Genomic DNA, 14,157 nt, shown 5'->3' with positions numbered 1-14,157 from the left:
TTTTTTAAATTTTAAAAAAATTAAGAGAAAATTAAAAAAAAAAATCAACATCAAGTTAGATAATATGACCTAAACCTAATGAGTAAGTCCCACCACTGTGATACCTAATTAGGTCCAATATATGCTTATCAAATTTATAGGTTGTCCTCAAGATACCTGCATCTGCATACTATGCAAGCAAATATATTGTATGCTTTTTTTGTATGTTTTTTTTTTTATGTAAAAGCAAATAAATTATATGTTAGTTAAACATTAAAACAAAAGAAATATTAAAAAAAAAAAACCAAAAACAAAAGAAAAACCGTCAGTATAGATTTGATCAACTCTAGGGGGTCCAAGTAGCAAAGGCAAATGTGTACGGCAATTATCATGCCTTGCGTTTGGTGCAAAATTAATAAGAGTAATTATTATTTTTATAATTTTTAATTTTTTAATATTATTATTAAAATTTTTTATCTCATTAATATTTATATTTTTTAATAAAAATAAAATATTAATTTTATTTTTTTATTAAAAATAGTACACGTACACATATAGATTAGTGATGAAAATAAATCATCATTAAAATTATGATAATTTTAATAAAGTATTTATTTTTATATAGATGTGGGATCCCAAAGAATTAGCCTACTGATAAATAGGCTTGCCTCAATTTTTTCGTTACAGATTCATGCACTTTGACTCTCTCCTGAACCTTTTATCTTTTTTTTTTTTTATCATAGAACATGCACACAAACGAATTAGTGACAGAAGTAATTAATGTTAAGATTCATCATAACACCAAACATAACCTAACCTTACGCAATTCTAATAATATAGATAAATTTCATCATATTATTATATTTAGATCTATTTTTGAATAACACATCTTCTCCCTAATTAATTTTTATCATAAGAAAAATGTTGAAATATATTCGACACATTAAAAAATATTACATCAATTGCTCACAAAAATTTAATATTTTTTTATGAATTATAAGAAGTAAGATTCATATTAACGTAACCGTGTGTGTATATATATATATATATATATATATATATATATATATATATATATATATATATATATATATATCTCGAGAATATTCAATAATTTTTTATAATTTATAATAGAATAAATATAAATATATGAAAACTAACTTCACACTCCACCTTGATATCCCTAAAGGCAACACATGTTAAATCTCAATCCAAAGTCCCAAAGTTTTAAGCTTTGATGTAAAAAACAGTTGTGCCTTCAAATCAAATCCTCATTGTCTGTCACAAATGGGGTAGGGAGAAAGGTCCCCTTGGTAACATGCACCACAACCGCAACTCATCACCACCACTCAACCTTATTCAAATTATCTCCTCTGCAAATGATTACTGCTCTATCATGAGACACACCAGAAAAGGAAAAAAAAAAAAAAAATAATAATAAAGGTTTTAAAATAATAATAATAAAGGTTTTCTTTTATCCTATATTTATTAACAAGTGTTAATATTAAGCATTTTTTAATATTAAAAAAAGTATTCAATTAATTAAAATTATTCATAATTTAAAAAATAAGGAGATTTTACACTTTAAAAAGTTTGTATTTTTAATTTTTAATAAAATAATATGTTGAATTTTAATTTTTTTTCATTTTAAATGTTAATTTTGTAACTTTATTATCCATATTGATGCAGCAGTGTCTAACTGCCTAATCAATAAAATAAAATTATTTTTACAATCAAAACATGTTAATTCAATTTTTTTTTTTCAAATTTACATATTATTTATAGGACTTAAGATTTTTTTTTTAAATATGATCTTAACAAAATTATAACGCCAATATCAAAATATTTATTTTAAGCGTTAGCGGAATAGAATTTAAAGTATTATTTTATCAAAAATTAAATTACATGTTTTTAAATATTAAATTGCGAATGTGGTATAATTAGTTTGATTTAATAATTAAATGCATACCACTCATCTAATAGGTTCTTAATCTCTTATAAATTTTTATTATCTTTAATTTAAATAATATAAAATTTTATGAGATTTTTAATAATTGGTGTCTTGATTATTTATATTAATATAATATTTATTAAATTAAAAAAATATATTTTTATGAATTAATAATTTTCAGTAAATAAATTTTAAATTACTGAAGGGTCGATGTGTGTAATATAGATCATCAGGACTATAGGTAAAAAGAGAATAAGAGAAAAAGAAAAAAAAAAGATAAAATTTAATTATAATATATTAGTTTTAATTAATTAATTTTTTTACAATGATCAAATTAATAAAAATATATTTTTTAAATTTAATAAGTAATATATCATTAAAAATAATTTAAAATTTGGATAAGAAGAAATTTTTATTGTTCAAATTAGAGATGAAAAGTTTTGTATTACAAATATAAAATTACATTTTATTATTATTACGTAAATTGAGATACTTCAATTTAGGGCCGTGCATGATTTTTGAGTCTTAAAATGAATTAATAAAAACTACACCGAATTGATATTATTTTGATACTTTAATTCAATTTTAATTATTCACTAAGAATTGAATCAGAATTGTATTGAAATCAAACTAAAATTATAATAAATTGAAATTAAACTGAAAATATAATTTTTTATGTATCATATACTTTTAATATAATTATATATATTTATATATGTATATTTAATTATGGATTAAATATATTATAATATTATATTTTATTTATCTATATTTTATTAATAATTTTAATTATAAACACATTAAATTACTTTATAATTTTTAATTACTATTATATATATTAATTTAAAATTATATCAATATTTTATAAATAAATATTACATAATTAATAAATAATTAAAATATAATATATTTATATTATATAATATTATATAATACATTTAATTTTAAATTATATATACATTTTATAATTAAAAATTATATATTTAAAAATAATTAAAAAATATATTATATAATATATGTATTAATAATTAATTGAAAACTTAAATATTAATTATATATATATTTTTTAAAAATAATTATATAAAATTATTTTAAAAATTACAAATTAAATTAAAATCTTATCAAACCCAATTAAAATCAAAGATATAAGAATCATACCAAATTATAAAAAATAAAATTATGATATTATCAAAATTTCAATTCTATTTCGATTTCTAAACAAAATCCGAACCGACACCTTACTTCTAGCGTATAATTTATCCTTAGAGAATGGGGATCAGAAGGAGTGAGTAGGCTTCTATAACACAGTAGTGGTTCCCGCGAGGGAAACTCGGATCAAACAACGCGCCTCTTTCCGCTTTTTGGTTTTTGGAAGAGAATAGAAGGCAAGGGAATTCATTTGAACCTCTTTCCTTTTATTTTTGTTTCCTTTTCTGGCTGTTTTTCCTGTGAAAGAAAAGAAATTAGAGTGATGGAGGCCGCCATGGGATTGATGAGAAGAATACACCCTAAGCAATCGGAGACCGCTCTCTCCGCTCTTCTTAGCCTCCTACCTCATCACTCCTCAGATCTCCTCTCCCAAGTCGATCAGCCGCTCCAGGTGTTTTTACATTTTTAATACCCATTTTTAATATATATATATATATATATGAAGGAATTGAAGTTCGGCTTCTTGTTTTTGTGATTTGCTTGGGGCTTGGTTTTCGTTTGGTTAACTTGTGCTACTTTTGTGTTTGGTTGATTTTTTACTGATTCGATTTCGGTGCCTTATTTTTTTAGTTCTTTTGTGTTAGTGTTTGGTACATGTTTGTTTGGCTACTGAGAAAGAGGAGGAAAATGTGACAAATCTGGATACGTATGTGCGTATTAATCACCAAATGAGCAAATTGTATGCTTATAAAAAAATGCATAATGTGCGCATTTCTATGTAGAAATTTTGAAAAAAAAAATTCATATAAAAACTTAATTGAACTAAAAATGAGGGGAAAATGGTTTTGTTGGGTGAAATTTCAACCTTACGCATCCTTAATATTAATAAAAGAAAATGTAATAAATTTGAAATTAGACTTTCTCCTGCAATAATTTTGACTTGTAAACAATAGTAATGTATTTGGCAGCATGTTCAGCCTCAAAATTGAAGTGGTAGGTTCACTTCGTGGGCAATATTAGGGGCAATAATATTCATTTTTATATGAAGTAATTGCTTTCAATCTGAAAGAGATTCACATGAACTATTTTGTTTCTTCTATTGTCTAAGTGAACAAATAATTTACAACATTTTAAGTATGTATTGGTTTTGAATGGGCAAACAATATATACAGAGTCTTCAATTCAATGTGAATAGAGATTGTGTCCTATGTTCTTTTAAAATGCTTTTGTATAATGTCAAATGCATCTTTTTAAGTTTAAATTTTTTTTTTTTTTTGAGAAAGCAGGTCTTATGCGATGTGGATTGTGGAAAGGAGTTCATATTGTGTGAATACAATAGAGATGCTGACTCTTACAGGTAGCATCTTCTCTATCTTTTATTGAAGGTTGTAGTTGTAGGCTTGTAGCATGGTAGATTAAATATCTAATATGTCTAGAAGATGATCTAATTGTGTAGATCTGTTGTCATTCAAGAGCTGATATGCCCTGAATTCGTAAATATGGATATAAAATTTATTAAAATGGGCTGCTTTAGGGACGTTTCCTGAGACAAAAATCATAGGAAGGCATTTTCTGGATTGTCATTGAAAATAAATACATCTTTTCATTAAAATCCATAACAATGTACTTGATCATATCTTTCATGTGCTATATTTATTCACTTCTGTTTTCTTTCATTCTATACTTGTATTATATTTTCTAAGGTCAGAGTTGCATGAGTTATGTTATCCCCATTGTGCATGGCTGTGATTTCAGTTTTCTTAGGGTGTTGATTTTTTGTGTGCTTGCACACATGCATGTGTTTGTATGTGTGTTTCTCCAATGGAAATTGGCCTTCAGTTGTGACCAATTTTACTTTCTTCTTGTAGGTCACCTTGGTCAAATAAATATCATCCACCGCTGGAAGATGCACCTTATCCATCTTCAGAGTTGAGGAAACTTGAAATTGAAGCAAATGAAGTCTTTGCCATCTATCGTGACCAGTGAGGTCCTTTACTTACCTCGTCTTTGAGTCAGTTTTTTTTTTTTTTTTAGTAGTGATTTTGGTACTGAAGAGTTGCTAAAGATTTGTTTCTTTCCTAATTGACTTGTTTAATTGTTCAAGTGACTGGATGTTGTTTTCCTGATGATTGTAGTGTAGAGGAGAATAAATATATATATATATTCTCTTGGCTGTTAATAGTTTTTGTTGTATGATCTTGGAATATGACAAATTTAAATTTCTGGCTTTCTGCCCTTTTTAATCAACTATTGTTCAAAGGAATGTTTCTACCATTTTGCTAGTAAAGTAGTTTTTTTTTTTTTGGGTCTTTGTGTCATTGTCATTTATTTATGCTGCCAAAGGTTTATCATAGCAGTCTGATCAACTTGTCAGCTGGTAGGTATTATGAAGGTGGCATCTCATCTGTTTACTTGTGGGAAGATGATGATAGTGAAGGTTTTGTAGCATGCTTTTTGATAAAGAAAGGTGAGCATTTCTGCCTAAATTAGCGCTGAGAGTACACAGTTTTATATCTCTGACTGGGTTGCTGTTACTTTGAGGATTAAGATGGCTCAAAGACAGGACAGGGCAGAAGGGGTTACCTGCAGGAGGGAGCGTGGGATGCTATTCATGTTATTGAGGTAAAGACTGTAGACTAATTGGGATAAAATTTTCACCTTTCCCTCCTTTTTTATCCTTCCCATTTTTCCTTATAATTACGGAACTATATCACTTCTTATTCCTTTATTTCTGAAATTTTAATTTGTTCTTTAGGTGGGGCCAGAAGACGAAGGAACAGCCCATTATTGTTTGACCAGTACTGTTATGCTGTCTTTGACTACAAATGATGAGTCATCTGGTACATTCAGTCTCTCAGGGTCTATTAGACGACAGGTATGTTACATGTCGTGTTTCTGTCTCCTCCCCTGCCCCCCTGCTCTGTCAGTATAGAACAGACAATTTCACTTTTTGTTGACAGATTAATGAATTCACTAGTGTTGCATGATGAAACTTTTTTTTTTCCTGATAAGGTTGCAGAGAAGATTTTTTTTTTTTTCTTTTTTTTTTTTGGGGGGGTGGTTGGGAAATAACCCTTTTGCTGATCATGAGAAGTTAAGTTAAATTTTTAAGAATTGCCCTTTTTCCTTCTGATAAAAAAAATGTGCCTCTAGAGTGCGAAAATTTTATAAATACTGGATGGTTGAATCATGCTATCTTTACCCATTAAATTTTAACGAGCAAGAGGGGTTGGATAGAATTACCTTTTCATTTCTTGTGAGATAGACGTTGGCATGTTCTCAGTGGACCTTATTCTTTCTCAGTTGTCAGTGCCTGAGATCATAATATTTTCTTTTTCTTCATGAAAACTAAATTTTCCCTCCTATTTTAATCGGCACTTGTTACTATAGATTGTCTAATACTGATATGTGTGGAACTCAGTAGTGAACTTAATAAATGATTCAAAATGCTATAGAAAGCTATGGTTCAGCAGCATTCCTTTTTTGCAAGAAATTATTGTGTTCATAACGTCTGCTGTTGATTTTGTAAAGTAGCAATTTGGCATCCATTTATCATTTTAAGTGATGACAAGAAGGCTGGAATACAGCTATCACCATTGGTTGAAGTCCGAGGTTGACTTGCCATTTTATCTTTTGCAGATGAACATGGATCTCGCAATTGCAGATGGTCATCTGTGTAACATGGGAAGGATGATAGAAGAAATGGAGGGTAAGCTTAGGAACTCGCTTGATCAGGTATGTGGTTCATACCTTAGTCAGAAGTGTTAATTACCAAATGGTAAGGTATCCAAGTTTTTGGATACAACTTATATCCATTGGACTTTATAATTCAATGGTCAAGCGTTTGCCTTATAATGCAAGATAATAAAGTTTCAATTTCTTGCATCCTCTGTCCTTTCAAATAATTATTTAAAAGAAAAAACTAGGTTGAAGCTACAACAGTCAAGTGGGGCCTTGCCATCAAGGAATTGTCTTTTGGATTTACAATGAGTTATTTGGTATCTAAGCAAATCACAGTCCTATTACAGGTTTATTTTGGGAAGACAAAAGAGATGGTTTGTACTTTACGACCCCCAGCTGAAGTAGTGATGAGATTGCCAAACAGCTGATCATATGATGACGGCAATAGAAGATGCATTCAGTTTGTCTCGGAAATTTGTGTAACAAGTGTGATTGCTGGAGGATATCTTTAGATTTTCTCGTCTCTTTACCTTTTACCCTTGACTTGAGATCAATGTATGTTAACAGCTTGTCTATTTCATTGTAAACTGAGGTAGCTCCTTTTGCACAGGAAAGTGATTTTGTGCTTTCGCCAAGACATCATTTGAGCCAGTTTCAATGATTTCTGCAATGTAATTCTGAAATGACCATCTGTACTGTTCCTTTGTTTTCCTGCTGAGACATTATTGTGAAACAATTACCAGTTTTCTTTGTTTCTTTAAAGAAAGGACAATTTCTCTATTGCCTGCTAAATTAAATTTCTTTGGTTAATTTATTTTTTACAATTAGGAACTAGGATTAAGATTTGTAGTTACCCAGTAGCTAGGTAATGAGAAATTCTGAGAGTGAACTCATTAAACTTTTTTTAAAAAATAAATCTCTAAAAAATAATTTAACTGGTAATGTCATTAGCAGTATTCGATCCCTAATGTCCACCGAATATATAAATCTAAACTATGGCAATGCGAGACTTGAATCACCTTTTAACGTCTTTTGGGCCAAATTTTATTTCAGATACTATTGATTCTGTATAAGAGCTTCTTTGAATACCAAACACCTCCACTGAAAAGATTCAAGTTGTCAGGTTCACCACTCCCAGTGACAGACACTCTTGCTTCAGTATTATACGCAGATGGCACTCCTTCCTTCTTAGCTGAATTTGCTTCTCCGACATTCTCATCTTCAATGACACTATTATCACCATCATCATCTACAGTGATGATAAGGCATTTTCGATAATTTAAGATTGAACAGAACAGTGCAGCTCTCCAAATTGGATATTTTGTTTCAGTAGGCATGATAACATTGCATGTAATGTAAACTCAAGAAACTTACCATCATCAACCGTGCCAGCAGCAGTCCCATCCAAGACTTCATCATCACCCCCAAGATTCAGCTTCTGGAATAAAAAGTTGCAATCAAATGGTGTCTATCACAAGGGTTTTGCAATCGCTGGGCAGTTTTCTCCGAAGTGAAAAGTGAGGAGTCGCTACTTCAATTTTGAAAAAAAATTAAAGAAAATCATTTTTATTTTAGGAGAATTCGAAAAGAGTGTTCTCTACTTCTATTTTTAGATATTTAGGATTTGAGATCCGTATATAAGTGGAGAAAATGTTAGGCACCCTACATCCTCAATGAGGGTAAGTAAATTTAAAAAAGTGCTATTTATAATTTAATGTTGATAATTTTGTTAGAATTTAAATTATGATATTAGTTTCTTATAAAAGATGAAACGTGTAAATATTGAGACACTCAATGTCTCACTATTAGAATGAGCCAAATACAAAAGTAAGTGGGATGATTCTAAAAGTAAATTTTGACTCCATTTAATTAAATTCCTCCCTCTTCAAAACTAGGACTCTAATATTGAAGATGTATCATTTAGTTCCTAGATATTTATAATGAATAATAAGGATTCCCAGCTTATTCATTACTACTCTCATCATCGGTGTCCAAACGATAGAGGGTGTCGTGTGTGAAGTGAATTTTTATAAGACGTGATATTAAAAGATTTATGAAATTGAATTAAAATGGGTTTCAACTTTCATTCCCTTTTGATTGAGATTTCAACCCAAAAGAGAATGTGTCGAGTAAAGCCTAGAGAATTTTATTCATTATTGAGGACTCTCACTTAATGAATCAAAATCCTATCATTGGTATAATCGACTATTATTCTTTACCCATATTGATTCAATTTAAATTATTAATGCATTTACAACTTACTTATTTATAGAGGGTCGTTTTCGAGACACCCTGTATAAAATATCATTTTAGTCTGTACATCTATACACATATTTCATCCTGTTAACGTAAAAGGATTCTAATCATCTTTCTAATAAGCATTTTTTGTTCTGCTAAACCGGTAATTATTCTATTTATACATTTGATTGAAGACATTTTATATTATATTTGAGGTTGAAATAAATATTCATATAAAAATTTTAGTAAACGAAATAACAAAAGGATAATTTAGGTTGGCAAATTCAAGGAAGGACTCTCCCTTTAATTAGAGTATAAAGTAGAATGCCGGGAATGGTTCAAAGAAGCATTCTCCTCTATACCTATGAGAAAGTCTGAATAGAAAGGGTTTCAAGGATTCTAAGGAGGACTTTCCTTGGAATCCAGAAGCATAAAAGGTGTGTGAGAAACTTAAAGGTTAAAAGAAGGATTATCTCATGAACCTAAAATAGAGGATTGTTGTAAAAATTGGTATAGGTCCAAGGAAAAACTTTCCCTTAACCCAAGGACATGTTGTCACGACCCAACCTATGGGCCGGACCAGCACTAGGACCTGGGACAGCCTAAAGCCCCCGAGGCCCGTAGTAAGCCTAACTATTCATTAACCCAATTCTAAGGCCCATTTGGGCCCAATTTCAAGAAACCAACCGGACAGAGTCCGGCCATAAAGTGGACCTTTCAACGGGGAGTTTTTGACTCACCCGACCTGTAAACACAATATACAATCCATTGGGGAGCTCAGCTCACCCTCCACATACTCATATCATCATAAAGATAAATGGGAGCTCAGCTCCCTCATCCAGTCCATCAAACACGCATATAATAATTTTACAGGTCCACAATAAGAACTTATATTACAAGCCCAATTTAAATGAAGGTTTCTAACACATGCGGAAATTCTAGAAATTCATAGAATTACACAAATATTGATAAACGACCTGCGAGGGAGAAAAGCAGGTTAACCTCAAAAAAAATATCCTCCTGTGGCCTGAAAAAAATATTGAACAGGAGTGAGCGTTCGACTCAGAGAGTAAAATATCAATTTTAACCATAATCTCTATAACTATCTAAAACTAGTGCACCCTGTAGAGTGAAATGCAACATCAATAACATTTTCACATCATAACATCAAAAAGGTAATTTGGAGCACTCACGCACCCTGTAACATCAATCATAATATATGGGAGCTGATCCCCTATACAGCCCTCTTAAATCCAACCTGGTGCCAGCGAAGAACTCAAGCCGGACTTTCGCTTAATAAACCAAATCGGGGGTCCTAGCGAAGAACTCAAGCCGTGACTACCCCCCGAAGGATCAGGTCCCAGCGAAGAACTCAAGCCGTGACTACCCGTCCTATCCATAGTCCACACCACATCACACGCATGCCAACGCACGCACACTGCTCCAAATTACCACAACAACATCCATGGCACGTTAACAGTTATGAATGCAACATAAATCGTGCCTAGAGTTTAACTACATAAATATGTGCATATAAGTGATGCATGGGCATGCTGAACATATAATAATATCGAAATTACAATAAAATTAATATTTTACTCACAGACTTAACAACGGTCACTGTGACGGCTGGGCGGAGGAAGAAGACTGTCCCGGCTCACCTGACAATTACATTACATTTATTTAATACAAATGACTCAATACAAATCAAGAAAAGACCAAATACGTCCTAAGTCGTGCCGAAAATCCGGCAGAGTCTCCCCTATACCTAGGACCCACCCAACCTGCAAAATGGCTCAAAACACACTTCTATATTCACAATCCATATGTCCACAACTCAATCACATCACACAGCCCCTCTTGGGCCCATTAAATCAGTCATCCATCACAATATGTAAAATTTCAATTTAGTCCTTATAATTGATCATTTTTGCAAAAACTGCCCAAATAAGCTCTAAAAATTCTTAAACTTTGCCCCGCGGTCCTTAGCAATATTACTAAGCTATTGCAAAAAGAATCATAATTTTCTAAGCTACCACGAATATTTTATGGATTTTTAATCCTATTTAAGCACTAGAAAATTACGAAAAAGCAAGGTTCGGGTTTACCTTTGCCGATTCTGACTTCGGGGACGCGCTTGTGACATCTGACAATGGGGGGGTAGCCAAAACCTCGGTCCAATTCGGAGACTTTTCCGGTAACGGGTCTGTCTGGCCGGAAATTTACAGACCCGGAAAACGGTCGAATTTCCGCGAATTGAAGATACCTACACGAAGCCCATAATACGAGGGTTAGTACATAAATTTTTCAAAATTTTCTAAGCTCATTAAATGCTCGGAAAAACACTGCGAAGTTCCGTGGGACCCATCGAAAAACGGTGTCGGAAAAATTCGAAATTTATGTCGCCGCGAAGCTCTCGACGAGTGGAGCGCTCTGGTACTCTCGGTTTTCTCGTGGGGTTCACGGTTTGCGAGAAATCTAGTCCAAAAGTCGAAATGGGCTAAAAACTTTCCGGGCAAAAATCGGACAAACCGCTTGATGAATTTCTGTGTTCTTGGTGTCTATGGAAAGCTCTCGTCGAGTAGATGAGTTTAGACACAAGACCCGGTCCGATTGGTGGCCGGATTGGCCGGATTTCGGCCGGGAAGACCAACAGTCGCGCACGCGCGTTGCTCAACTTCGGGCGCCGTTTTTCGGCGTTCCAGGCGGCGGCCGGCTGTGGGGGAGGGCCAAGGTGGGGCGCCGGCGAGGTGGGGAGGCAGGGGAGGTGGCGGCGCGGCAAGGGGAGGAGGGAGGAGAGAGAAAAGAGAGAGAGAAGGGGAGGAGGTTAGACGCGCGCGGGAGGAAGAAGGAAGAAAAAGAAAAGGCCGGTCCGATTCAACCGGTCCGATCCGGTCCAGTTCGATTCAGCCGGTCCGATTCAGGACACAAAATTTTAAATTTTTACTCTGCCTCGGGATCGAAAACGAGGTCCAAAAATTCCAAAAAAATTTCAGAAAACTCAGAAAAATACGTAGACTCCAAATATATTTTTAGTTTTGCCACGTGGTCTTTAAATTAATTTTTAAAAATCATCAAAGTTTATATTTTCGGAAAATCGAACCCGATTTTTTTAACATCTGAAAAATATCAAATAATTTCTTAAAATTTAATTAAAATTAAAATATCAATAATACTCATAAAATAATAAAATTTAAAATTTTGGGGTGTTACATTCTTCCCCCCTTACAGAAAATTCGTCCTCGAATTTTTACACAAGGCAAAATAAAGCACATGATTATACATTGAACAGATAAGGGTACTTGCTACGCATGTCCCGTTCCGACTCCCAGGTGCACTCTTCCACTGACTAGCTCCTCCACAAAACCTTAACCATAGGGATCTGTTTTGATCTCAGCTGTCTCACTTGGTAGTCCACTATGGCGACAGGTTGCTCCTCAAATGTCAAGTTCTCCTTTAGTTCTATTACATCCGGCTGCAGTACATGAGAAGGATCGGGAATGTATTTCCTGAGCATGGAGATGTGAAACACGAGATGAACGTGAGAAAGGTTGGGTGGTAGTTCCAACCGGTAGGCAACTGCTCCAACTCTGTCAGTAAACTCAAAAGGTCCAATATACCGAGGTGCTAACTTGTCCTTCTTTCCAAATCTCATGACTCCCTTCATTGGAGAAACCTTCAGGAATATATAGTCGCCCACTGCAAACTCCACATCCCTCCGTCTGGGGTCTGCATAACTCTTACGCCTCTTGAAAGTGTTTTCTGCTCCTGATTAAAGAAACTATCTCTGAAGTGTACTGCACTAGGTCTACATCATGCATCTTCGCTTCCCCCATTTCTGTCCAACACAGAGGAGACCTACACTTTCTTCCATATAGTGCCTCATAGGGTGCCATCCTATCTTTGGAATGGTAATCGTTGTTGTAGGCAAACTCCACCAAAGCTATTGCTCATCCCATTGACCTCCAAAATCCAAAACACTCATGCGAAGCATGTCTTCGATGTTTGGATTGTCCTTCAATTTGTCCGTGCATGCGAGGGTGGAAAGCCATACTGAAGTTCAACTGTGTGCCAAGTGCCTCCTGCAACTTTCTCCAAAACCGCAAAGTGAACTGGGGCCCTCTGTCAGATATTATGGAAGTCGGAACTCCATGCAATCTGACTATTTCTCGAATGTAGAGTCGGGCGTACTGTGCCACCGAATATGTAGTCTTCACAGGCAAGAAGTGAGCTGATTTGGTTAGGCGGTCTATAATTACCCATATCGAATCATATCCTCGCGTGGTACGAGGCAACCCAGTCACAAAATCCATGGTAATCATTTCCCACTTCCATTCTGGGATAGGGAGCTCTTGCAGCTTCCCTGACGGTCTCTGGTGTTCAAACTTCACCTTCTGACAAGTCAAGCACTTGGACACAAAGTCTGCTATGTCTCTCTTCATGCCATTCCACCAATAGCTATCTTTCACATCATGGTACATCTTGGTGGAACCTGGGTGGACACTGTACAGTATATAGTGTGCCTCTCTCATAATTTCATTCCTGAGGTTGTCTACATCGGGCACACATATCCTAGAACCTTGCACTAGGGCACCATCATTGGCAAATCCAAACTCACTACCTTCACCTTGCTGTACTCTTTCTATGATCTTCATCAATTGTTGGTCTCTGTGCTGGGAAACTCTGACTCTGTCTCTCAAGTCTGGCCTCATTGAAAAGTGAGCCAACAATACCCCCTCATCTGACAGATCTAGGATTAAACCTTGATCCATCAACTCATGTACCTCCCGAATCAACGGTCTCTTCTCTACTGAAATATGCGCCAAACTACCAAAAGATTTTCTGCTCAAAGCATCTGCTACAACATTGGCCTTCCCAGGGTGGTACTGGATGGTGCAATCATAGTCTTTCAGAAGCTCCATCCATCTCCTCTGTCTCAAGTTTAAATCCCTCTGTTGGAAGATGTACTTCAAACTCTTGTGGTCGGTGTATATCTCGCACACTTCACCATACAGGTAGTGTCTCCAGATTTTTAGTGCAAAGATTACAGCCGCCATTTCCAAGTCATGGGTGGGGTAGTTCTGTTCATGCCTCTTCAGCTGCCTTGAAGCATAAGCCACTACCTTTCCATTCTGCATCAATACACACCCTAGGTCAAC

The 14,157-nt window shown here is 33.9% G+C and overlaps 1 protein-coding gene across 1 annotated transcript; it reads left to right on the top strand.

Annotated features, from left to right (window-relative positions):
• Nucleotides 1-3,165: 3,165 nt before the first annotated feature.
• On the top strand, nucleotides 3,166-7,540 carry LOC110672872 (probable F-actin-capping protein subunit beta). Its single transcript, XM_021835782.2, has 8 exons — nucleotides 3,166-3,530; nucleotides 4,366-4,436; nucleotides 4,948-5,061; nucleotides 5,461-5,546; nucleotides 5,628-5,701; nucleotides 5,835-5,954; nucleotides 6,719-6,814; nucleotides 7,108-7,540. The coding sequence occupies exons 1-8, from the start codon at nucleotides 3,402-3,404 to the stop codon at nucleotides 7,186-7,188; spliced, it is 771 nt and encodes a 256-aa protein (XP_021691474.2). The 5' UTR covers nucleotides 3,166-3,401; the 3' UTR covers nucleotides 7,189-7,540.
• Nucleotides 7,541-14,157: the final 6,617 nt, after the last annotated feature.

Source organism: Hevea brasiliensis, chromosome 16 (genome assembly GCF_030052815.1).
Source record: "Hevea brasiliensis isolate MT/VB/25A 57/8 chromosome 16, ASM3005281v1, whole genome shotgun sequence".
Lineage (NCBI taxonomy): Eukaryota > Viridiplantae > Streptophyta > Magnoliopsida > Malpighiales > Euphorbiaceae > Hevea > Hevea brasiliensis.
The sequence above is the reverse complement of the archived record's forward strand: the minus strand, read 5'-3'. Positions and strand labels throughout refer to the sequence as shown.